General features: G+C 23.1%; 7 protein-coding genes across 18 annotated transcripts; 3 read left to right on the forward strand and 4 right to left on the reverse strand.

Moving 5' to 3' along the window:
* Window positions 1-2494: 2494 nt before the first annotated feature.
* Window positions 2495-11052, reverse strand: LOC122718353 (E3 ubiquitin-protein ligase Nedd-4). 8 transcript variants are annotated; one of them, XM_043943312.1, is made up of 17 exons: window positions 10316-10423; window positions 9957-10123; window positions 8097-8297; window positions 7860-8020; window positions 7320-7488; window positions 7090-7205; window positions 6882-7005; window positions 6103-6252; window positions 5492-5542; window positions 5151-5424; window positions 4997-5055; window positions 4832-4897; window positions 4498-4727; window positions 4303-4424; window positions 3546-4185; window positions 2971-3103; window positions 2495-2893 (listed from the first exon to the last, which is right to left on the reverse strand). In XM_043943312.1, exons 2-16 carry the CDS (start codon window positions 10107-10109, stop codon window positions 3001-3003), a joined length of 2619 nt encoding a protein of 872 aa, XP_043799247.1. In that variant the 5' UTR covers window positions 10110-10123; window positions 10316-10423; the 3' UTR covers window positions 2495-2893; window positions 2971-3000. The 8 variants fall into 8 exon arrangements, with proteins under 8 accessions (XP_043799247.1, XP_043799248.1, XP_043799246.1 ...); XM_043943311.1 differs by having other exon boundaries at window positions 2496-2893; window positions 2961-3103; XM_043943313.1 differs by having other exon boundaries at window positions 2495-3103; window positions 7320-7476; window positions 10316-10424.
* A 44-nt stretch (window positions 11053-11096) lies between these two features.
* Window positions 11097-13219, forward strand: LOC122718355 (endoplasmic reticulum-Golgi intermediate compartment protein 2). 3 transcript variants are annotated; one of them, XM_043943317.1, is made up of 6 exons: window positions 11097-11378; window positions 11478-11648; window positions 11720-12128; window positions 12253-12503; window positions 12606-12866; window positions 12938-13219. In XM_043943317.1, the coding sequence occupies exons 2-6, from the start codon at window positions 11546-11548 to the stop codon at window positions 13126-13128; spliced, it is 1215 nt and encodes a 404-aa protein (XP_043799252.1). In that variant the 5' UTR covers window positions 11097-11378; window positions 11478-11545; the 3' UTR covers window positions 13129-13219. The 3 variants fall into 3 exon arrangements, with proteins under 3 accessions (XP_043799252.1, XP_043799253.1, XP_043799254.1); XM_043943318.1 differs by having other exon boundaries at window positions 11340-11404; XM_043943319.1 differs by lacking the exon at window positions 11097-11378 and having other exon boundaries at window positions 11409-11648; window positions 11720-12092.
* Window positions 13220-13411: 192 nt separating this feature from the next.
* On the forward strand, window positions 13412-14348 carry LOC122718351 (heat shock factor-binding protein 1). Its single transcript, XM_043943307.1, has 3 exons — window positions 13412-13746; window positions 13831-13897; window positions 14115-14348. Exons 1-3 carry the CDS (start codon window positions 13648-13650, stop codon window positions 14201-14203), a joined length of 255 nt encoding a protein of 84 aa, XP_043799242.1. The 5' UTR covers window positions 13412-13647; the 3' UTR covers window positions 14204-14348.
* A 29-nt stretch (window positions 14349-14377) lies between these two features.
* On the reverse strand, window positions 14378-16578 carry LOC122718350 (protein FAM92A-A). 2 transcript variants are annotated; one of them, XM_043943306.1, is made up of 9 exons: window positions 16345-16578; window positions 16166-16267; window positions 15919-16047; window positions 15634-15814; window positions 15318-15542; window positions 15111-15143; window positions 14821-14982; window positions 14635-14742; window positions 14405-14563 (listed from the first exon to the last, which is right to left on the reverse strand). In XM_043943306.1, exons 1-9 carry the CDS (start codon window positions 16374-16376, stop codon window positions 14438-14440), a joined length of 1098 nt encoding a protein of 365 aa, XP_043799241.1. In that variant the 5' UTR covers window positions 16377-16578; the 3' UTR covers window positions 14405-14437. The 2 variants fall into 2 exon arrangements, with proteins under 2 accessions (XP_043799240.1, XP_043799241.1); XM_043943305.1 differs by lacking the exon at window positions 15111-15143 and having other exon boundaries at window positions 14378-14742.
* A 143-nt stretch (window positions 16579-16721) lies between these two features.
* Window positions 16722-18450, reverse strand: LOC122718349 (ultraviolet-B receptor UVR8). Of its 2 annotated transcripts, none has more exons than XM_043943304.1 (5): window positions 18378-18450; window positions 17530-18097; window positions 17267-17464; window positions 17014-17166; window positions 16722-16938 (listed from the first exon to the last, which is right to left on the reverse strand). In XM_043943304.1, exons 1-5 carry the CDS (start codon window positions 18399-18401, stop codon window positions 16763-16765), a joined length of 1119 nt encoding a protein of 372 aa, XP_043799239.1. In that variant the 5' UTR covers window positions 18402-18450; the 3' UTR covers window positions 16722-16762. The 2 variants fall into 2 exon arrangements, with proteins under 2 accessions (XP_043799239.1, XP_043799237.1); XM_043943302.1 differs by having other exon boundaries at window positions 17240-17464; window positions 18378-18440.
* A 1568-nt stretch (window positions 18451-20018) lies between these two features.
* On the forward strand, window positions 20019-22479 carry LOC122718348 (cell division cycle protein 23 homolog). The gene is made up of 7 exons (XM_043943301.1): window positions 20019-20302; window positions 20371-21032; window positions 21114-21293; window positions 21374-21538; window positions 21613-21859; window positions 21931-22192; window positions 22288-22479. The coding sequence occupies exons 1-7, from the start codon at window positions 20202-20204 to the stop codon at window positions 22396-22398; spliced, it is 1728 nt and encodes a 575-aa protein (XP_043799236.1). The 5' UTR covers window positions 20019-20201; the 3' UTR covers window positions 22399-22479.
* Window positions 22480-22618: 139 nt separating this feature from the next.
* On the reverse strand, window positions 22619-23940 carry LOC122718378 (the record flags this gene model as incomplete). Its single annotated transcript, XM_043943364.1, is given in 2 exon segments — window positions 22619-23068; window positions 23152-23940. Coding segments are annotated over 2 exon segments (1194 nt in total), but the record flags the coding sequence as incomplete, so codon positions are not given.
* Window positions 23941-25141: the final 1201 nt, after the last annotated feature.

Below are 25141 nucleotides of genomic sequence, written 5' to 3' on the forward strand. Positions count from 1 at the left end.
CGGTTCGTATCAGCAAAATGGTCACTTTCTACACCGCACCACACGCGTTTCGTTCAAACAAATGCGACGAACACCGTTTATTTCCTAAAGAAACATCAGCAACCACAAGAAACGCGGAAACGAAAAGTTTTTCGAGCTTGTAGGGCCGCCGAATCGATGTGTGATGTTACACTTCCCAGCTGTCTTTTTTGATTCTGCGGATGTGCCCATCGCTATCGCCATCTGACGACGAATCTTCAAACTATTCTGTTCACGAATAGGCGCGAATATTTAAACATTACATTAATTTTAACAATTACAAATAAATATTTTAATATATATTTATAAATGCAAATTATTTATACAAAATAATTCGGATGAATTTATAATTGATTAATTCATATTTAAGTTAAATTATATTATAGAAATATAACAAATATAATTCATTTATAGAAATATAATGAAATTAATACTTTCTAAAATAGCTTATTAGAATACATACATAATGCATTTATTTGTATAATTAAATTTTTTAAAAAATTTATTAATTAATTAATAAATTTATTTTCTACAGCATTTTCTTTTTGTATATAAGAATATAAGTTAGTTTTTAATCTTAAGTTTATTAATATTAATGCAATCATAATATATAACTTTATCATGTTTATTTCACATAAGTATAATAAAAATGTATGTATCCTTTGTAATTGATAGATATTTTTATATATAAAATACAGAGAGTATTTTTACATATAAAATAAAGAGAGGTAAATTGGAATTAAAATAAGTCATATATTATTTTTTTAAAAGTTATACATTTGAATAAGTAAATAAATCATTTGTATGGATATGATATTATGAAGAAATTAAGTCACTTTATTTTTAAACTCCGCAACAATATACCTTGCGCAATATTTTAACAAAAGCAATAAATAAAACTCAGATATACTATTATTAAGTAAAATATATGAATTCTAAAGCAGATAATAGTAATAATAATAATAATAATAATAATAATAATAATAATAATAATAATAATAACAACAATAATAAATGAATTAAGTAGATATTTTGAAATATGGAACTGACAGTCTTAGCTTAATCTGACTAAATTTTAATTTAGAACGAGAAAAAATATTATATTCGAATAAAATATTGATTCTTTAAAAGAATATAATGTGTTGAAATTCATTGTTACATTTCAAATGTAGGTTTATCATATAAATACAAGAAGCCTAATTCTCGTCATAAAAAGATATACGCAAAATCGAAAATAACTAGAATTTAAGGCCACAAAATTTTTGTCATAATAATAATATATATTTATTATCTAATGTATATATGCATATATATTTACGCGCGCGCGCACATATATGTGTATCTGGGGATTTATCTGTCTACAATAAAATAAGCTGTACAAATAGGATGGAATGTTTCGTTAACTTTAAATACTAAATATTTTTTTAGAATGCTTATTGGTTTTTCGAAATAGCTATTATTATACAAAGTAGGCATTTACATGTAACTTTGATCACGATATCTTCGATTAATTAGTTTTAGGAAGTGTAACATTTTTAATAAAAGAATGTTCACTTTTTCACAAATATTGTCAAAATACATAAATAAATTTTACTATTTAAGCAATTTGATATCTATTTTTCTTATCTTATTTAATGCTATATACAATGAACTAAATATAGCAACTTGTTTATAATAAGTTTCTAGAAGAACATACAAGAAGAACATTATTATATGTATTTATGCAGAACTTTTATGTTTATGAAAAAATTTATTATATGAATAATTATATAACAGATACATCAATTTAAAAATATTATTTTTATTAAATATATATATATATATATATATATATATATATATTAAATGAAATAATATTTTTTATAATAAATTTATAAATTGATGAAAAATAAAACAAATTATGAATTTCATTCTTCATTTCTTCTTAAGTTATTCTTCTTGTTACATGTTCTTTTTAATAATTAATTTTCCAAAATTTTTTTTGTTTATATATTTTTTGATTATATGTTATCAAGAAACAAAATGTATTTTTTATTCCTTGTTTTTATAATAAATATATATATATATATATATTTATAATGTAAAACAAATTATTGTTTTATTTAAAAACAAATATCAAGTTGAATATTGAAAAATAAAGTAATAAAAATAATATCTTATTTTGTGTAAAAAGTTTAACATTGTTTTAATAAATTATATTCTTATTTTTATATTAGATCAAAAAAAGATATTTAAACTCAAATATTACATTATGATTTATCACAAAGTGTAGTGTCATTCTATGATATAATTTATACGTATTTAATTAACTCGAATATAATTGAAATACATTTGAAATATATTTGAAAATTTTAACAAATAATATGTCATATAATTTAGAATTTCTTTTTTCATTTTTTATATTTAAGTTTAATCTGACTTTTAAATATGTAAATTCATATTATCTATAAATTCATTTAATAATGCGATATTTTATGAACAAATTGTGATAAGTAATTTATAGATTATTATCTTATCTAAAAGTTATATACAATTAATATCAATAATATTTTTGTTATAGTGATAAATAAAACTTTCCCAAAAAATCCTTTTGGTGTAGTAACCATCAAATGGAATTACATTTAAAAAGTGAACATTAATAAATTGTAATTTATCAATTTTTCAATTACTGAAACAGTATTTGAAATTACTATCAATTTCTTTTCTTTTGTTAATATAGCTTACAATTTTTAAAAAGTGCATCATGCGTAAAATCTGTTTGAATTATTGATAGCAGTTAAGTAATGTCTAAATATACTTTTCATTGATTTGTCTCAATGTTGTAACTAGCAGTCAAAAGACACCTAAGTCTTCAGAGTGCAGAAAAATGTTTATCCTGTTAAATAGTTAATCATATTAGATAGTATACATGCTAGTGTATCTATATGTATGTATATATGTACATTATATTACAGATATCATCATAAAAAGGGGTATTTCGTGCTAATCCACTCCAGCAAACCCTTGAGAACCTTCAATTGCTTTTATCAATTTCTCTCTTAGTTGTTGATAACTTTCATATGGAGGGAGATCTATGCGATTAAAACTGAAAAGGGAACATTGATCATCAAATATAATTTTATTTTTTTCTTCACTTTTCTTTCTCAAATTTTCATTATATTTTTAATAATATTTTTTTATAATATTTTTTTAAAATAGAAAAATATAAAATTGAATTAAAAAATTATAATTTTTAACCTCTTGCTTATAATGACATAAGACGCGTAATATATATTTTATAGGTCAAACATGAAAATATGAATTATAATGATATACATATCATGAGTTTATGTATATACATAAAATTAATCATAAAAAATTATATCATTTTGTCAAACGATTTTATTATCGAATATATAAAGTACGTGGCGAATTAAATCATTAAAAAATAATCACGGCAAGAGGCTAATTTGAAAATAATTTTAATTTTAATTTTAATTTAGAAAATAATTTTTTAACCTTCACATTAAAAACTTAAAGTTACATACCAAGTATGAGCTCTTGGATAATTTTCTGGTGTACCCCACTTCTCAATTGTAAATAATTGTGGACCATTGCTACCATAAAGTTCTTTAAAACCATTCATAGGTACCCGTGATGTACCAGTAACAAACTGTAAAAGTCTAGATCTCATTTCGTTACTGAATGAAAGTACCACTCGCCAAAACCATTGAACAACAATGTGATTAGCATGATAGTCTCCTTTATATAATGTATTTTGTTTCCAATCTCTCACATCAATATGTTGAATGCCACACATTAGTAATTCTAATTCATGTTCATCAAATATTTTAACTAATGTTGGCGGTATAAGAGCATTAAATCCTTCTAAAAATGCATTCATTTGTTCTTGAACTCTTGATACGAATCGCCACTGTATAACTAAAGCGATGTATTCATCCTTATTTTCATCTGTCAATGGTATATTAGCACCATCTGGTTTAAGTTCTCTTTGAGATGTATGACCAAAACTTTCTTCATCCACACAAAATGTAAGTTCTAATTCACTAGGATCATTTTCCTTAATCCATAATAATGAATTGTAATATTCAGAATCAACGCTTTCCATATCTTTCAAATCAATAGATTTACCTAACATCATTTTATAAAATGGACGAATAAAAAATGCTGTAAAAAAAAAAGCTTTTTTTTAGATTTTTATTTTATGAAGTATTTTATAACTAAATTAATGTAATTTAAATAAATTAAATAAATTAATAAATTAATAAATTAAATAATTCTTACCATCTAATAGCTTTCCATGATAAACAGCCATACCTGCTATACGACCAATAAATTTGAAATAATTTAAATGTTCTTCATTACATACTCCAGAAAAAGGATTAATTTGCAAAGTATAATTATCTCTACAAACATTTTAATTATTCAATTATCCTATTTTATATTTTATGTTTATTATTATTATACATATATACTTACGTAGCTGAATATTCAAACAATCCATAATAAGGATTAAACATTTCTTTAGACAATAGGAAAAACCATTCTCGAGCAAGACCTCCATAATCTAAACCAACTTCTCCTTCAAATTCCACCCACAATTTTGTTTTTAATATTTCTACTCTGTTAACAGAACTAATTATACGATATGAATCTTCTAGAATGTTATTTCGACCCACTTTTATTTCAAATTTATTAGGAACATTATTCTAAAAAGAAAATATAATTATAATAATATATATATTATTAAAATATATAACTTTTACAAGAACTTTTATATAAAGATAACTTTTCTAGTATTATATATACTTACAGGCTTTCTTAATTGAGATTTAAGATATTCGTATTTACGTTTATAATCTCGCGAATATGGTACAGCCTATAAATAAGTAATAAATTAACAAATTGAATGAAATATACTTCATATATAGTATGATTTTTTAATCAAATTATTTTTTTGCATTAAAAAATCTCATACCGGTCCAGCAATTTGAGGATTAGACATACGAGGATCTTCCCATTGCGTTGTTCTGGTATCTGGTAAAACAATAAAAAAATAAATATTGCATAATTAAAGATTATCGAAATTATCAAATTTTAAAAAATTTAATTATAATTAGATATTAATTTACTGTGATCAATAAAAAATATCCGGCCATCTGTATGAACTCTTTCTTCCCAACCTTCAGGAAGAGGACCAAGCTGATCTAAATCACTTCTAGGTGTTGTGGAAGGAGCAATATGATTAGGTATCGAACTTGGACGTCCTGTTCGAGGATCAATCCATGTTGTTGTTCTCGCAGTATGATCGATAAAAAATACTCTGCCATTTGGTGCTATTTGCATGCCCCATCCAGGTGGTAATCCTTCATCATTTGCCGGAATCACAGGTTTTGGACTTTCAATCTAGATAATAAAGCAACAGAAATTGAAGAAAATAATTACAAAAAATAATTCTTGCAATAATTCTTACTTGTTCCGACGATCGTCTAGATCCAGCTGGACTATCCACACTATCGTCACTCTGTAAAAGTAATAATAATATTTAAAAGTAATAATAATAGTAAATTTTTATATAATATATAGAATCTATCATATAACAAAAAAATTTACATCTTATATATTTTTAATGTTGCCAAAATTTATAATATATTATTCATTATCATTATTTGTTTATAATAAATAATATTATTTATAATAATATTAATCAAAATAAATAATGCAATATATTAATTCATATCTAGAAATCCAAAATATAAATTTTTATTGAATACATATGGAATTATAATATAGAAATTACTAATATTAATTAAATATTTACAAAAATAATGACAGATAAAAAGTTAGAAATTATTGCAATTAAAAAATTTTGTTAATTATAATAATTAGTTTATAATAACCAATTGTATGGTGAAGTTTTAATATGTATACGTTTTAGATTAAAATATAAAATAATAAAAATATTAATGAATTATATGAAAAATACACTTTTTTCTTATATATCTTATAAATTTTAAACTTCATTTTTTTAATATCAATGAATATATATATAAACAAAACTAGTTTATATAATTGAATGAGTACCTGGTCTTCATATTCACTAAGGTAGCCAAGTTGATCAACAGAACGTCCAGAGTCTGAAGAAGTATCCCTACTACCCCCTTCCCTACGATTCTCAATCTCATAATCTCTCGCATCTGAATCTTCACCATCCGCGCGGAGAACTTCACCATCCTTACACACACATGCACAAAATTGCTAATACTGCATGCTAATTTCTTATTTATTGTTTAAAAGATTTCAAGATTTCGTAGTGTTTAGACATTCACATTTTTTTTTCTTTTTTTCTCCAATTTATATATATTTTATAACACATTAATAGTTATATACTAAAATATATATCTACAAATAAACAATATTTACATATAATGCATTTATGAATATTAAACAAGATTATAAATATGTTTTAGTTATAAATTTTTATTAATTTATAATAAAATTTATAAATTATAGAAAAAAAGAGAGAAACAGAAAAAATATGTAGCCTAAAATTATTTATACAAGATGAAGATATAAATAAATTTCTATTATTCACAAATATATTTAAATGATATAATTATTAACATATTATATCTTATACTTATATAAATTTTATGTTTTGTGCGTGTGTGTGTATTTTTTTTACACACAACTAGTCTACATAAACTTTAAATTTCAGAATAAAGCATGAAACATAATATTTTGTTATAATACAAATACTTGAAAGCAAATTATGCTGACTAGTTAATAACTATGCATTTTATAATATAATTTATAATAAATTATACTATCAATATAACTATCAATATAACTATCAATATTACCTGATTAATTGAACTTCTGAGTCTATTTTCATCATCTGCACTAATATGAAAACGACGTTGAAATTCAGTTGCTGCTGTATTGAAATTTCGCTCAATTGTCATATTTGCACTAGGTGATGTAGTACTACAAAAAGTATTTGCAATATTTCAACTTCATTATTCATAATATAATAGCATAATCTTTAGATAAATAATATATAATACATACGATTCTGTTGGACGTTCCCATTGTGTAAATCTTGCTATATGATTAACATAGTATGTTCGCCCATTTGCATCTTGTCTTTCTTCCCATCCTGGTGGTAAAGGCCTAATAAGTATAACCTAAAAAAATATTAACATATTTTAAAGTAAGTAATATTATTATTAAAATTTCTGTTCTATTAGTTTAAAGTTGTATAACATTTAGCTCAAAATTATTTATATAATTATATTTACATCTGCAGCTTGTTCTACAGGACTATTATTTACTGGTTGCACCATTTCCCAGCCTCCTGAGTCAGATGTAGTGTCTCCATTGTCATTGTCTGCATTTGATGAGTCAGAAATATATGCATGATATACTTCCAAGGTACCCTTCACTCTTGAACGCTGACTGGAATGATTACTAGCCATATCCTCGTAAGTTATTCATTTTGCATTTGCAAATGAAAGATACGAAAGAAATATATTAATGAACTAAACATGAAAATTGGTGATATGTAGCCAATAAATATGACTAAATGAAAAATTATTTCAAAACAAAGTAATGCATATAAAAATAATAAATATAAAAATGATATGAATAAAAATGATAATTTTTATTTTTATTATATATATAATTATATTACATATACACATATATAATGTGTAATAGTATAATTATCACATCGTATCTATAATTTACGGCCAAATAATTTTAATAGAAAGCTAAACAGATTTAACTTTTAAAATATACAGAAATACACAGCTTTAAGCATATATTATAAAAATACTTACCTACGTGGACGAAGTACATAACGCCTAACAGGTATTGTACGACCTTCTTGCTCTTTAGGCAGATTAAGTAATGTTAGTTCTACCATACCAAGAAAATCATCCCTTGTTAATCTATTCTCATCAAAAACTTGTAGCACCAATTTATGATCAACAGGTTTAACCTAATAATAAAAAACATATCTTCATTAATATATTGGATTTATCTCAATATTTATTTATAAATTATATTAAACTTACTCTAAATATAAACTCTTCTTCCCAGACAGGATTCAATGTCTTTTTTTTAGTTTTTGTAAGTGCAGAATCTATTGTCTGATCACCAGATATAGTATTTAAGTCAACTCTTACATAAGGATCGCTTGCACCAAAGATATCTTTCTTTGCTAGTTGGTGCCCAGCGATTACTTTTAATCTCAGCTTTCGGGTAGCTTCATCTCTCTGTACAAAATTAAAAAAAATCAAAAATTTTAATTATAATAAATTTCCAAAATTTGAAAAATTATTATAATAGTTATTCAAAGAATTTTTTACCTATGTTATTTAAAATAAATTATTTTATAATTAAATTAATATCTAAAAAAATAAAACAAACATGTCTGAAAAAAATTTAAATCTTGTTATGCAAACTATTTATTAGTTAAATATTTAATTTATTTTATCTGTATGTATTAATAATTATTATAAGAAATTTCAATTAAATTTTATATATATTATAAATAATATATATAATAAATAATGGTTAATTTATTATTAAAATATATTTTATTTAATAATAATATATAATAATATTTTATTTAATATTAAATATAAATATATATAAAATATAGAACACTATAAAAATATATAAAATTATACGTGATATATTAAATGGAAATGATTTTTTTTTTTTAATTTTTCTAATTGTATTTAATTATAATAAAATATAAAAATATTATTATTAATTTTATTAATTTATAATTTATATTATAAATAATTTAATGCTTATCAATAAAAAAATATAAATATTTCGTATTATGATTATTAATTATATGAAAATTTTATTATTAATGCAATAATATTATTAATCATAAAGTCAACAACTTTTTGCAAGTAACACCCTTTCAAAAGTCTATCAATCAAAAATCCAACCTGTACTTGTCAAACTGTCAAAATAGTTACGTACGGATTCTCCGTCAGCTCCAGATGTTGGATTATACCCATAAACATGTTCCTCTGCCATTAACGTTATATGTAATCGATTTGTTTCTAATCGTCGATTGCTACGTTTTATAAATCCTACAATTTATCTAGGTTCACAGTTTCTTATGTGCCATCAAGAAACCTATTTTGTCTTAACCCCTCTTAGTTGCTATTGCATGAACGAAACGGATATGACATATACGCGCTTAAAGATGGCTAACTTCCTTTTAAATATTCAAATATGGTTAAAATTCATGTTTATCATTTATCATTAAATTTTATTATCATTAAAAAATATATATTATTATACGCAAAAAAAATATATGTATATGTTATAAGATGTATTGTTTTATTCTTTATTAATTTATATTAATGTTAAAAAAGATAAAATTTAGAAATAAATATTTACGAAAAATAGAAATAAATATTTACGAAAAATTTTTAAATATATATCACTAAATGAATGCATATGCAAATATTTCTTCAAATTTTTCTAAATAAAGATATCTTAGAGATCTTTTGTTATTATCTTAACAATATAATAAACGAAATTAAAGATTTAAGAATAAATTTAAGATTTAAAAATTGTAAGATTTAAAAATTTAATTTTTAATCTAAATATAATATAATATTCTTTAAGATTATCAATATATTCTAACGTCTGATGTAAAAATATTTCAGAAAGAAATCTTTTTTTGATTTCTTGATTAAGGTTTTAAGATTAAAAAGATCTTTGTGTTGACAATGATAAGAAATAAAAGAATTAAAATAAAATATATGATAAATTATTTTTTTTAATTCTTTAATTTGATATCATAAGATAATGATAAAGATGAATAATTTTAAATTACTTTAAGATAATGCATATAATGAATTATATAAATATTGATATACATAAAAATATAATTATTTACATACTGAAGATTCTGTCAATGAGAAGCGTCCTGGTCTTGTATTAACTTGCAATACCCGAGATGCAGAATGATGTTGAGTATTCCAAGTATAAGCACGAGTTCTTTGAGAAGGTGATTCAACACCAGTATATATTGGATAGGTTAAAGTACTTGGCATCTTGTATTCTTAATCTTTCAATTTTACACATTAATGAAAAAATTATTCAATATTATTGATATATGTATTTTATCTTTTATATATAAATTTATATTAGATAGATAAGATTTAATGATGATTTATTTAAAATAAATAATTATTGCAATTATTTCTAGTAATATTTTAAAAAATATAATCAATATAAATATAAATCAATTTTCACTCACAAAATAAAGCATTTCATAAGATGAAACATTTCTCTGAAATATTTTAAATTATTCTATTTATACTTTTATATAAATATTTTTAATATTATATACAAATAAACTAAAATTAATTTTTATTTATTGTTGTATAATAAATTTATAAACATAATATAACAGTATTAACTAATATCTAATAATATTTTATTACTTTGACTTAAGTCAATAAATATATTAAATATTTATAATATAAATGTATAATATTTTTAATATGTAAAATACATAATACAGTGATTTTATATGAAAATTATTATAACATAAAAAAAAAATAAAATAAAAATATAAAAAAACAAAAAGTATATATATATATATATATATTTAAAAATTAACACTCTTTAATAAAACACGTGCACATAATTCACTATTAACTGGAAAATTACTGATTTATTTATATTTAAACTTTCAATATAAATAACATATGTAATGCATAGTCGTTCTTACTACAAAATCATTTATTTCCGATGTGAACGTTAAATGTAAAAATCATCTAAGATAAGAAATGCTTTAAATCATTAAAGTGATAACATGTACATACTTATCCATCATGAAATTAACTAATACATTGAAAATTTTATAAATGTATATACATACGTATTAGATTTATTTTCGTCAAATATTCTGTAGTTAAATAAATGAAATTATGTACTTACATAAAAAAATATTTATAATATAACTTATCTATTTGAATTATCGCCCATTATTTGAAATTATAATAATATCAATTAATGTTTATATTATATTGAAACATTTGATTAGTATTTTCAATTAATTTGCTTATATATAAGGTTTTCTATAGGTACAATGGCATCTTTAGTCACTGTACAAATAGTCATTTTCATTTGTTTCTGAATATATAATTCGAAATAAGCAATTCAATAAAAAAATATTTGACATTTGCATTGAAGTTTACAATTATAACGTATGAATGTTTGCCACGTGGAACTTACTATATATTTGAAATATTGTGTAGACTTTAAATATGTACTTATATTTGTAAATATGTAAATATACAATATACACGTTCGAGGTCAATGTAAAATTTATTAAATTAAAGTAATATTGATAAATATATATTACCTATTTATATTCAGATAAAAGTATATTTAAATTTATTTTTACATATTAGGTTAGTAGAATTTAGTTAGAGAATAAATGTTATATATTCATCATATTTGAATTTTAACAATTGTTAAAATGTTACGAAGACGAAATGTTAATATTAAAACTGTCAAAGAATTGGATGCATTTCCTAAAGTTCCTGAACCATATGTAGACAAAACTGCAGTTGGAGGAACATGTGAGCTTTCTATCAATATCATTTAATATTTTGATTTAACTATACATATTTATTTTCATTTTTATTTACAGTTTCTATATTTACAATCTGCACTATTGCATATTTAATAATAGCTGAAACAAGTTATTATCTTGATAGCAGATTGCAATTCAAATTTGAAACTGATACAGATATTGATGCAAAATTAAAAATAAATATTGATATAACTGTTGCTATGCCATGTGGTCGTATTGGTGCTGATGTTTTAGATTCCACAAATCAAAATATAGTTGGACATGAATCATTAGAACAAGAAGATACATGGTGGGAATTAACTCAAGAGCAAAGATCTCACTTTGAAGCTTTGAAACACACAAATTCTTATTTAAGAGAAGAATATCATGCAATCCATGAATTATTATGGAAATCAAATCAAGTTACTTTATATAGTGAAATGCCAAAACGGTGTATATATGCAATATTATATATATTATTACATCTGTGATTGTTATATATCATATATAAATATAAATATAAATACACACACACACACACACACACACACACACACACACACACACACACATGTATATAATATATACATATATTATAATACATTTTTCAGGACTCATCAACCTATTTATGCACCAAATGCATGTCGTATTCATGGCAGTTTAAATGTTAACAAAGTTGCTGGAAATTTTCATATAACTGCTGGAAAATCATTATCTATTCCTAAAGGGCATATACATATTTCAGCCTTTATGACTGAAAAAGATTATAATTTTACTCATAGAATAAATAAATTTTCATTTGGTGGGCCTAGTCCAGGTATTGTTCATCCACTAGAAGGGGATGAAAAAATTGCTGATAATAGTAAGTTTATACATATAACAATAATATGTACAATATTATAATTAAAAGTAAAAATTAATATTGTAATATAATACATATAATTTAAAAAAATATATTTTTTAGATATGCTTTTATATCAGTATTTTGTGGAAGTAGTTCCCACAGATATACAAACTTTATTAAGTACTTCCAAAACTTATCAATATAGTGTGAAAGATCATCAAAGACCTATTAATCATCAAAAAGGATCTCATGGAAGTCCAGGAATTTTTTTTAAATATGATATGAGTGCGCTTAAAATAAAAGTTACTCAACAACGTGATACAGTGTGTCAATTTTTAGTGAAATTATGTGCCACTGTTGGAGGTATTTTTGTTACAAGTGGTGAGTTTTATTTTATTTTAATAATTTATATCTTGCTGAAGATAATTTTTATTTCACAGTAAATTTTTTAGGACTAGTGAAGAATATTGTACAAAGTTTTTGGTATATTGTTTGTTGCAAATTTTTAGCAAATAAAGAAAACAAAAATAACCAAATATATTCCATTTCATCAATTAATTCAAATTATCAAATGATTGGAACAATAAATCTTCTGAATGTTCCAGCACCAGAAAATGTAGATATTATGTTTAAACCTCAATAAAAATAATTTTTTAATTTAATATTCTTAAATTAATCAAATTTTAAAACAGATAATAATAATCTTGTATATATATTAATAAAATTAGTAACAATTTTATATTCATCAATTGCGTATTCTCTTTACTTCCAACTTCTTAATACTAAAAAATCCACAATATTTTTTTGAAAACATTATTTTTGCTTAATCTATACGCGCCTTTATGTTTGTTAGATGTAAACTATATTTTATTCAAGATAGCAACAAATAGAATCCTATTTCAATTTCCACCAATAGAATCATTTATTCGAATTATGTAAAATATACTTTCAAAAAAAGTAAGTAAGAAACTTACTGTCTCTGAATTACGATAATGTTTGATCGAAAGAAATGATATTCTATTTGTTAAATCAATGTTTTAATGCTTTGCATTGTATATAATAAAAGTATCTGTTTACTGGAAATCTTCGCATGCGCTCGCGTGAACTATTCGAAAGAATAAAGTCATTGTAAAGTGAGATTGGATAACTACATTATTTAGGAATGGCAGATATCAAACAGGATCATAAAGGTGAGGATACTGATAATTATGGAATAGGTAATAATGCAGAACCGAAAAATATGCAAGAATTAACGGAATATGTGAGTACGACTAATTCAGTATTGTAACATTTTGTATTCATATTTCGATCATGAGTTTAATTATTTATATATCTTTTTTTTTAGGTGCAAACATTATTACAAAATATGCAAGGAAAATTTCAAACAATGTCGGATCAAATTCTTGGAAAAAATATCCTTTTCTTATCGAGTATTTAAAATGCATTTCCTTAAATAACCTTAATAAAATAAAATGCAAAGTAAAGTGTACATTTACATAACCTTTTGATAAGAAAATATAACTCATATATATATGAAAAAAAGTAAGTTTATTTAAGGAAGTTATATTATATGTATTTACTGTAATTTTTTTATAAATATAAATAATAGATATCCTTAATGTAAAATACTAGATGAAATGGGAAATAGAATAGATGATTTAGAAAAGAATATTACAGATTTAATGACACAAGCTGGAGTAGAAGGAGGTGATAAATAATTATATTTATTGTAACATCAATTTTTATATAGAGTCAAAGAGATCTTTTTCAATATCAACAAATAATATTCTATAAGAAATATTTATATATTATTGATATGCACATTTGGTTATTAATGTAATAAACTGATTTCTTTTGTACTGATATAATGCATATTTTATTTCCATTTTGTTTTTAAATAAAAATATAAGATATACTTCACTAATATAAGTAGTAGTATAAGTAGTATAAGTTCAATCGTATTTGATTATCATAGGCATTGTTAAAAATTTTTGATATCTTGGAATTGATGGTATTGCTTTAAGTATAAATTGTTTTTGTTTCTTCTGATTTCTTCCAGAATCAATTTGTAATTCAATCTAGAATTGTGTAAAATATTTTGAAAGTAATAGATTATTAAAAATTACATAGATTTATGCCTGGTTCTCACAGGTTTTTCTTTAGTAGATTCAGATTCTGTTTCTTCTGAACTATTTCTAAATTCCTCAATTTGTACAGATTCCGATGAATTCGTTTTTAAGCTTGATTTTGTAGAATCCTATATAAAATTTATTATGATTATACATATATCGATTATATATATTCAACTGTTAATATATAATAAAAATTAACTTACTGTAGATTCGTTTATATGATTTATTGATTTTTGAGAAACTCCGGGCGAAGACATAAAACGACTAGCCAAATTAGTAAGGGAATAAGATTGTCGAAATGAATTTCGTCCAACAGTGGTCAATCTCGCAATTGAATCTGGTACATGCATCGCTTCACGAAATTCCTGAAATTAATCATTATTTTAAATTATTAAAATATATTATAAAAATTTACAACTAATTTTCATAATTTAAATTATAAGTTAATATAAACTAAGTTAATATAAATATGACTATTTGAATAAAAAATTACCCCATTCATGTTTCCTCTTATTATTTGAAAGTCCTGTGAGAAGATATCAAAATAATACTAATTTACAGTATTTTCGAAACATTATACAATATTATAATATATTATTTATAATAAAATAAAAAAATAAAAGAAATATCCAATATTATTCAATATCCAATATATTATTCTATATTAAAAGTAGAATATTTTTTAAATAAAAAAATTTACCTCTAAATCTTTGACTTCGTCAATTCCTGCAATATCATGATAACCCTTCGTCAATAATTCAAGAGTTTTTGCATGAAAACTTAATTCAATAATAATAAAATCTAAAAGTATAGTTTTCAAATCATGTAATTTTCGTTTTTCAAATGTATCGATTTGTTCTTCTAAACCCTTAACAACTCTTGAAACTTCAACAGAAGCTTTCATTAGCTCGGATTCAGCTTGAGACTATTTTTCTTTTTTTAAGAATTTAAACTAGTATATTTTTTAATTTTTGTACATAAATCAATGAATTAAATTAAATTTAATACAAGGATACGATCATTTGTCTATTTCTTGGATTTCGTTCTTTAAGTCTGTCTAAATGTCTTTTTCTTGTCAATTCTTTATCGCGTGCTGTAAATGTATTTTTTACATCATCACGAGCGTTTTTGCAAATTGTCGCATACTGAGAAAGTGAAGAAATTATTTTAGCATCAAATCTTTGCACTTGAGCATCTCTGAAACATTGGATAAAAATTGCAATAATTTGAAATATATGAAATAAAGAAATTTATTGCAAATATTTATTTATACTTATTCAATTTTATAAATATATACATACCTATAATCGCCTATTACAGATAAAGTCGTAGAAAAGTTTGTCAATCCGTTAGATAAAGATCGATTTATAGTTTCCGATTCAGCATAAGTTTGTATAATTTTTGCTATTTCATCTCCTTTATCACGTAATCTCAAAATATATTATATAAATATATATAAAAAATATTATCAAAAAATAAAATAAAATAGAATAATAGAAAAAATAAAAGATCGATATTATAAAAATATAATAGTAGTTAATTATAAACCTTGCTGCTTTTCTTGTATATGCTGCGAATGTTGTACATAATTCCGCAAAATGTTTTTCTACGTTGGATATTCTATCTTGTACAAACTTTGCTTCTTGTTCCCTGATGAATAATATTAATAAAATAATAATTATAAATGCAAATTTAAACTTATATGATAAATAATTGAAAATACATACCAAATGCTGCTTTGAGATCTTGAACGTAACATTTTATCGAATGTAATATCGCAATTTCTTTTATTTAAACCGATCGATCTTCGTATGAAACCAACACACTTCTATAGTTACGTTCGCGTGAATACTGATTGTTGACAGGTGGTGCATTGTGCCTACAGGTGAGGTCGATTTTCAACTATATCTATACTATACTACTTTTTGTTCATTGTTTATTAATATTTATTTAAATAAAGCTACAATTTTTTCATATAATATTGAAAAAGAAAATTTCTTTTGTTATGTTTCAATATTCATTATCCATTATATACATTATGTACATATATTCATTTGATAAGATCAGATACATATAGGGATTTCATAACATAAATTAGTCAAGCTTTCTTTTTAGTTTTCTTTTATTATTTTTTTTTTTTTATTATTATTTTTTAGGAGATATTTTTATTACTGCAAATGAATGAGCTGCACCACTTCCGACAAGAATACCCACATAATCATAAGAGAGTAAAAGTTGTTCCGGAAATTTAACATCTTTGGTATGGCCATTTCCGCAATTTCCATGTTCGTTCCATCCCCAACATAAAATTTTTCCATCTTCTAAAATGAAATATTTTTTTAAACATTTTTTAATATTTTTTTTTTTTTTTATATAAATTATATTATGTTATATACCAGTTAGTGCAACATTATGTTCTGAACCTACAGAAACTTGATATATTTTAGGTATATTTTCAAGTTGTATAGCTTTCCAAGTCGATGATTTTTCTAATTGTGCAATACCCAATTGTCCATATGTATTTCGGCCCCAACCAAAAATATAATTATCTATTGATAAAATAATAAAATTTAAAATATTATTTTATATGAATATTAATTATAAAAAATATGTATACATTACTCTTTAATACAATCACATGCGACCAACCACTGTATAAATTAAATGGTAATTTAAATTGAAGATCTGACAGTTTTGTAGGAATTAATGTTTTCGGAAATATATCTGTATTTATTCCTAATTGCCCATATTTGTTATCACCAAATGCATAAAAATTTCCATCTTTTGCTACCACGATCGTATGGTGTTGACCGCAACCGATATCCTCAATGTTCGATAATGTCAAAACTGTATAAAATTATCATAGTCTAATCTTTATTCATATTGCTAGAAATTGTTTTAAATTTACTTACCTTCTGTAAAAATATATACGGCATTTAAAGATTTTTCATTTTTCGTGGAACTTAAACCTAATTGTCCTTTACTACCTGTCCCCGCTACAAAAATTTTATAATCTTCCGTTATTAGAACGGTATGTCTTAAACCTATAGAAATTCTTTTGATTTTTCGATCAATTACAACCTCGAAGGGTTCATGCGTCCACTGTAAATCATTTGGATGCTTTCCCAATTGCCCGAAAGAATTCGAGCCCCATACAAATAATGTGCCTTCTATTGTTAATGCAGCAGAGCAATCCCAACCACATGCTATATCCACAATAACTTTATCTTTTAGCTTTCCATTTAATTTTTGAAATAAAAGAATATCTTCTTTTGTAGAAAAACCCACTTGCCCTTTATTATTCCAACCGCAAGAATAAATGCAACCGTAATCATCTAAAATTAAGGTATGACTAGCACCACCAATTATTTTTTTTATTTTTTGTGGTTCTAATGAGCATTTTGATAAATCAACTTCACATGGTAAAACACATTCTTCCGACCGAAATCCTTGACCAAGTTGGCCGTGAGAATTAGCACCCTATGAAATAAACAATTTTTATTTAAAATTACTATTTTAAAATATTCCCGCTCTTTAGTACGATATCCGTTTAAATCTTTTTTATCGATCTTTTTTATCAAATATTTTCTAATGATGCACTTTTACGCACACTATTTTTAGAAATATTTGTTTATATCGATATTAATAATCATATAAAATAATATTTTGTATTTTCAAAAATATAAATCACAATTATCAAAATTTAAATTTGAATAAAATAATTGTAATTATACGTGATAAAAATTATTTACTACATTACCCATGAAATTAAAGAATAAGACATTATAATAATATTTGTAATATTCTAAAATATTTGTTATTGAATATTCATTAATTTCGAGTTATTTAAATTTTAATATATAAAAATATATCAAAAATATTTTTAAACTTATCTACATATAAAACTTAGATACAAACTTAAATACACAATGTACACTAAATCACATGTATAAATATCATCACAAACGAAACATAGAATAGATCTATCATCTAATATACTTTTTTATCCCACATCTAACCTAAATATAACTTATATAAAACAATATTATTAATTTTACAACATATAAAAACTGAGGATTTTTTAATTTTGATACGATTTCTCTTTTTTCATTTCCTATCTGATGATTAATTCCACGTTTTCAATGTTAGATTATTATAATTTTTCGATTTTCATGAACAACACAATTTTTTAATATTGCTTATATCATAGATGAAATTTAACTTATAACGCCATCTCTTTTGAAAATGCACAAACTTATTATATATTGTTATCGATAACAAAGTAAATTTATTTATTTAATGAAAATTAAGATATTTACATTACTTTATTTTATTTATTTTATTATTATATTTTCAAAAATAAATTTATATTTTTTTTAAATTTTTGGATTTAATATCTTCTAAATAATATTTATATTATATATGATCTTTTCAAATATGTAAAAATTATTTATATATGAAATAATTACATGTTAATTTGACAACAATTATTGAAATATAGTTAAGAATATATTATGTTTGAATATATTATATTAATTAAAAATATATTATGTTTTATGAAATCGTCATCTTAACGATAAATTTTAAAACTAAGAATATAATATCTATATTTTATTGAAAATTTGAAAAAAAAATAATGAAAATGTATTTGATTGATATTTCGTATCTTATTTATGATTATGTGCTAATAAAAAGAAAAGTAAAGAAAATGAAATAGAAAGATAGAAGAAAAAATAAAAGAAAGATAATGCAATAGGAAATATACAGAAATACAAATAAAAATAGAATAAAAAATAGAATAAAAATATTAAAATCATCTTTAGAGTGCTGCAAATGAAATAAAAAAACAACGAATAGAAAAAGATTAAAAATAAGATAAGAATTGATTATTATCACCATTTCTTAAATAACAAAGGTATTTCTTTAAAAGTATTTAGAAAAAAAAAAATAAGAAATGGCGCTGATTTTCAATTCCTATGCTGATCTACCTTTGAAGAGATATCTTTGATATTTATAAGAGATGATATTTTTATTCTATTTCTATTCTTTTCTTTTTTATGTATTTCATTGGAATTTTGAAGATAGTGCTGATTATAATATTTCTTCTTTCACTATTTTTCTGTTCTTTGTTCTAAAATTTATTTATTGTTCAAAACTAGCCTTGATATCTAATTAACTTTATTGTTCTATTTGTTTAATTTGATTAAAATATATTAACGGAATCTGTTTAATCTAATTTTTATATGTTTTAAGTATTTACATATTATACATCTATACCTAGTATTGTGCATATATATTATAAATTATCTTGTCTTTAAAACTGTGTAAAATGATATACATATACATGATTTTATGTTATGTATAATAAGTTTCAGCTTTTTTGAGGAAGATGGTGCTATTAGTTAAATGTTAAAAGAGATACAGTTCGTATATATTATGATGCATATAAATAATTTTATATTTTGTTTGATAAATTAAATCTATTCAAACATGAATTTTTTTCTTGATATGTACAGAATTATTATTTAATTGATTTTATTATAACGTCAAATACAATATTGATGTATATCATAACATATATAACATGGAAGAATTAATAAAGTTTGACATCAAAGAGGTTAAAACTGATCTTTTACGCGCGATAAACGAATGTTCCCAACGTGGATTATTACATACTACAAAATGGTATAATCAATTGATATATAATCAAACGAATATTATTATGGGAAATGAAAAATGTATTTTTCCTACAGGCTAGCAGAATTAAGTTATTCTCTAAAAGATGTTAAATTAAACATTCATGATATTACCGCCGATTTATATTTATCGGATACAAGCGATGAGGAAGATACATATATTTTAGCAAAAACGTATTTTGATTTAAAAGAATATGATAGAGCAGCTTACTTTACTGAGCAATGCAAAACTCCAAAAGTTCGATTTTTACATTTATATTCTCGCTATTTATCTGGAGAAAAGAAAAAAATAGATGATATGACAGTAGTTCCTCCAGATCCTTTAAAAAATGAGAGTTTAAGATTATTGTGTGCTGATTTGAGAAAAGATCACCTGGCAGATAAACTTGATGGATTTGGTCTTTATCTTTTCGGTGTAACATTAAAAAAATTACAACTTACCAAAGAAGCTACAGATGTATTGGTTGAAGCAACTCATAAGCAGCCTATGCATTGGGGATCTTGGTTAGAATTAGCTTCTTTAATTACTGATAGAGAAAAGCTTGAAAGTTTATGCTTATCTAATCATTGGATGAAGCATTTTTTTATGGCTCATATGTATTTAGAGTTGCAATTAATAGATGAAGGTTTAGCGTTATATTGTGAATTACAATCAATGGGATTTGAAAAGAATGGTTATGTACTTGCTCAAACTGCTATTGCTGTACATTATAGAAGAGGTAATGTCATATGTTTAAACAAATTATTAATTTTTATAGTATATTATTACAATATGTTAAATTATAATATTTTAATTTTAGATGTTGATAATGCTATAGAAACATTTAAAACAATAATAAAAGAAGATCCTTATTGTTTAGACAATATGGATACATATTCTAATTTGCTTTATGTAAAAGAAATGAAAGTTGAACTAGCATATTTAGCACATAGAGCAACAGAAATAGATAAATATAGATTAGAAACATGTTGTATAGTAGGTAAGTTTACTACATTCCATAGCAAAATATGTGAAAATTTATTATTTTATTGTTTGATTAATTAAAATATGTTTTTTCAGGAAATTATTATAGTTTAAGAGGAGATCATCAAAAAGCAGTAATGTATTTTCATAGAGCATTGAAATTAAATCCACAATATCTTTCTGCTTGGACATTACTTGGCCATGAATTCATGGAAATGAAAAATACCAATGGTGCTATTCATAGTTATAGACAAGCTATTGGTACATGGACTTTCATATTCATATACAATATTAAATATCTATTTCTATATGTATTAATCAATTTCTTTATATAGAGGTTAATAAACGGGATTATAGAGCATGGTATGGTTTGGGTCAAACATATGAAATTTTAAAAATGCCATTTTATGCATTATATTATTACAAACAAGCTCAGCTTCTAAGACCACACGATAGTAGAATGGTATTAGCTTTAGGAGAAGCATATGAAAAACAAAATAAAATACAAGATGCATTGAAATGTTATTATAAAGCATGTAATGTTGGTGACATTGAAGGAATGGCATTATTAAAATTAGCTACGTATGTATTAAAGATATTTCCTTTATGACATATATGATGTATATATTTAAATTTGTTCTAATATACTGTAGGTTATACGAAAAATTAGGTGAACATGATCATGCAGCAGCAGCTTATACAGATTTTGTGATGGATGAATTTAGAAATGCAGATAGAACTGATTTGAGTCATGCATATAAGTATTTAACACAATATCATTTAAAGCGAGAGCAATTAGATTATGCTAATCATTATGCTCAAAAATGTTTGCAATTTGATGAAACAAAAGAAGAAGCTAAAGCATTGTTAAGAACGATTGCCCAAAAAAGAGGAAAATTTGAACATTCAATGGTGGTAATTATAAAATATTTATTAATAATAATAAAATAAAATATTATATTTTAGAATTAAATAATATTAATAAAATTTAAACATTATATTAATTATAGATAGAAGATATGAATGAAACAGATCCAGTTATTGAACAAGGAGAAAGACCAGATGTTACATCAGGAAGTCAATTATCACCAATGAATTTATCATTTATGCCTACGCCATAAAATACTGAAGAAAATATCTTAATTCTTTAAATTTTGCTTTATATATTTTGTATATATTTTTAATAAATATTTTAACATTAAGTTATCGATTTTTTCATAATGAATTTTTCTTTATTTTATATATATATATATACATATAATTATTTTTTGTACAAAAAAACTTTATTTGTTTATAAATAAATTTGTTTGAAATAAAAATATTATTCATAATAATTTTTTTCTATAAATTATTTAACGTTTCTGAATAATTGTTATAAGTAGAAAAATCCATAAATTCGGGATAATTGTAATAAAGATGTGGCATTGGTGGTACAATTGTTACCGTGTTGATACGAGAATTATAGACAGAATTTTCATACATCGAAGATGTTAATATAATATTTATAGGATCATATATTTGAGACAATAAAGGTCTATTTTGTGGTATTTCAGGAAAACCAGGAGGAGGACGAGTACATCTTGGAGAAGTATTTGCATTATTAGATATGTTTATGTGCCTTACTGCACTATTCATATCAGGAGTTATAGATGTATTTTCAACGAAACCAAGATCTGTTGATGAAGATGATGTACTGCATGACGTAATTTGTTTATGTGCGATTCTTAAAAATCCAATACTTGATTCTTCATTGTCCGCTATGTAATTTAATTCTTGTACTATCACTTTACCCTAGAAAAAAATAAATAATATGTTAGAATTATTGAATAATATAGAATATGAATAGAATAAAATAAAAATTGTAAATGATGTACTTGAAAATGATTGAATTGAGATTTGCAGTAAAATTGTTGTTTAGAGGAACCATTCGTATCAGTTGATATCACTTCAACATCGTTATCTATCAAAAAGCTGTTATCCGTTTGCGTAGCCATTTCTTTATATTTAATATTTTTATATTTTAGTTTATTAATTTTTATTGGCATTCTTGAAAAACGTGATTTATCTTTAGGCGAAATATTTTTTTGAGACTCGTCTTTTTTTTCCTTTGTATTTTTGTCACTTCTATATTTTGTATACTTTTCGTTTTCGTGAGATATAACTTTTTTTCTTTTACCATTGGTACATTCAGTTTTCTTCATTCGTTCCTCGTTTTTTGATTCAGATATAAACGGGGAATTGTGAGAATAATTATTGATTATTTTACGACAATAAAAATTATTTTGTTTTGATCTTTCGCATTTACAAGAAGCACAACATGTATGGAACGAAGAAGAATTAAATTCGTCTTCCGAAGAATTATATTGTTTTTGAAATATCTGTGCAACTTCTTCATTTACAGAGGAAATGCTATCTTGTTCATCAATGAACGATTTCGAAAATTGTGTTTGAAAATCATTGTTCGTTGCATTTGTAGACACTTCATTTTCTTGAGATGTAATTATTTCAGAGTTCATATTATTAACAATGTGTTCAATTGATATCTCTACAGGTTCTTCCGCGATTTTACATGATTCTATAGATCTATTAATATCTTCATTCTCTATTTTCATGTTCATTATTATTATATCATTCGCGACGTTCCATAATTCAGAAGAGTCAAAATTTTCTTTAGTAGTTATTATTTTATCAGTATCGTCATTATTTTTCTTTTCATTCTTATTACGAGACGACGCATATTTATCTTCATTTTTTGGATTTTCTGTTTTTTGTTCTGTCTTTATTTTCTTTTCTTCATCGTTTACCTCATATTTTTTATCAATGGAATCCTTATATGTTTTCTCTATATATTTTTTGGAATTAACGAATTTTGAAGAAATTATACCACATATACAAATATATAAAAAATACGCTTGGAATATGATATATTTAATATTACTTTTCAAAATTTTTATCAATGACATGAATATCTTTAATATTTTTGAATTTTGTTTCGATATTTTTCGAAATAATTTTCGTTTGCTTCTGAACACAAATTTTGATAATTCTTGACGAGGTAATATTTTTTGTTGAATTACCTTGAAAAAAATATAATGTAAAATATAAATGCAATTCTTACAATGTATTTAAACTTTTAACTTACTAATTAAATATATAAATTATTATATATTATGATATATTTACAAACAATATAAAAAAATATATGTAATATATAAATATATAAATATATATAAAAAAAACTTGTTAAGTTTTGAAGCGATATATTTATATATAAAACTAAAAAATGTTGATCATTAAACAAATAAATATACAGATATTAAAAATTTGTGTGATGAAATACAATTAATGAATTTCATTCGAATTTTGCGCGAGGTAATTTTTTGTAAAAATGAATACTTTTTCAAACACCAAAAAAATTTATTATTATATAAATATTATTAAAAGTTAGATAATTTAATTAAAACATAATTGATATTAATTTATTTATAAGGTAATACCATTATAAATACATACCAAACGCTATATTGTTTCGAATGATAAGTATTTTAATTAATTATTTTTATTTGATTCAACAAGAAAATATTATAAAATAGCAAATATAGAAAAAAAATTACCTTCATTGTTAAATTAATGATTTCTAACTTTACATAACTGTTATTCCCTTTTTTTTTTTTTTAAACGAAAGTACTTACTTTATCATTGAAGTAATATTGTCCATTTTTTTTGCTTATATTTTTGTTTGACATGATTGTTGATTGTCGATCACTATTAAAATTCAAAAAAAAAAAAAAAATAAATTCAAATTCCTGTCTAGTTTGTAGCAAACACTCGTAACGCACAGTACAAGAGACAAGTCACAAGTAA

Source organism: Apis laboriosa, unplaced genomic scaffold, assembly GCF_014066325.1.
Source record: "Apis laboriosa isolate Shangri-la unplaced genomic scaffold, ASM1406632v1 scaffold62_cov152, whole genome shotgun sequence".
NCBI classification, from domain to species: Eukaryota; Metazoa; Arthropoda; class Insecta; order Hymenoptera; family Apidae; genus Apis; species Apis laboriosa.

What these genes read in the sequence shown, in the direction of transcription:
- LOC122718353 (XM_043943312.1), bottom strand. Translation starts at nt 10,109, where the DNA reads ATGCCAAGTACTTTAACCTATCCAATATATACTGGTGTTGAATCACCT. An exon ending in TTGTTTGAATATTCAGCTAC is followed by an intron (nt 4,425 to 4,497) that starts GTAAGTATATAT and finishes AAATGTTTGTAG; the next exon opens with AGATAATTATACTTTGCAAA. An exon ending in TATCCAAGAGCTCATACTTG is followed by an intron (nt 3,104 to 3,545) that starts GTATGTAACTTT and finishes TTCCCTTTTCAG; the next exon opens with TTTTAATCGCATAGATCTCC.
- LOC122718355 (XM_043943317.1), top strand. Translation starts at nt 11,546, where the DNA reads ATGTTACGAAGACGAAATGTTAATATTAAAACTGTCAAAGAATTGGAT. An exon ending in AACTGCAGTTGGAGGAACAT is followed by an intron (nt 11,649 to 11,719) that starts GTGAGCTTTCTA and finishes TTTTATTTACAG; the next exon opens with TTTCTATATTTACAATCTGC. An exon ending in TTATATATATTATTACATCT is followed by an intron (nt 12,129 to 12,252) that starts GTGATTGTTATA and finishes TACATTTTTCAG; the next exon opens with GACTCATCAACCTATTTATG.
- LOC122718351 (XM_043943307.1), top strand. Translation starts at nt 13,648, where the DNA reads ATGGCAGATATCAAACAGGATCATAAAGGTGAGGATACTGATAATTAT. An exon ending in TGCAAGAATTAACGGAATAT is followed by an intron (nt 13,747 to 13,830) that starts GTGAGTACGACT and finishes CTTTTTTTTTAG; the next exon opens with GTGCAAACATTATTACAAAA. An exon ending in GGATCAAATTCTTGGAAAAA is followed by an intron (nt 13,898 to 14,114) that starts ATATCCTTTTCT and finishes AATGTAAAATAC; the next exon opens with TAGATGAAATGGGAAATAGA.
- LOC122718350 (XM_043943306.1), bottom strand. Translation starts at nt 16,376, where the DNA reads ATGTTACGTTCAAGATCTCAAAGCAGCATTTG. An exon ending in TCTGTAATAGGCGATTATAG is followed by an intron (nt 15,815 to 15,918) that starts GTATGTATATAT and finishes CCAATGTTTCAG; the next exon opens with AGATGCTCAAGTGCAAAGAT. An exon ending in ATCATATAAACGAATCTACA is followed by an intron (nt 14,743 to 14,820) that starts GTAAGTTAATTT and finishes AATTTTATATAG; the next exon opens with GATTCTACAAAATCAAGCTT.
- LOC122718349 (XM_043943302.1), bottom strand. Translation starts at nt 18,401, where the DNA reads ATGTCTTATTCTTTAATTTCATGG. An exon ending in CTTATTCTTTAATTTCATGG is followed by an intron (nt 18,098 to 18,377) that starts GTAATGTAGTAA and finishes TTTATTTCATAG; the next exon opens with GGTGCTAATTCTCACGGCCA. An exon ending in CGTATATATTTTTACAGAAG is followed by an intron (nt 17,465 to 17,529) that starts GTAAGTAAATTT and finishes AATTTTATACAG; the next exon opens with TTTTGACATTATCGAACATT.
- LOC122718348 (XM_043943301.1), top strand. Translation starts at nt 20,202, where the DNA reads ATGGAAGAATTAATAAAGTTTGACATCAAAGAGGTTAAAACTGATCTT. An exon ending in TAGTTATAGACAAGCTATTG is followed by an intron (nt 21,539 to 21,612) that starts GTACATGGACTT and finishes TTCTTTATATAG; the next exon opens with AGGTTAATAAACGGGATTAT. An exon ending in AATTTGAACATTCAATGGTG is followed by an intron (nt 22,193 to 22,287) that starts GTAATTATAAAA and finishes TATTAATTATAG; the next exon opens with ATAGAAGATATGAATGAAAC.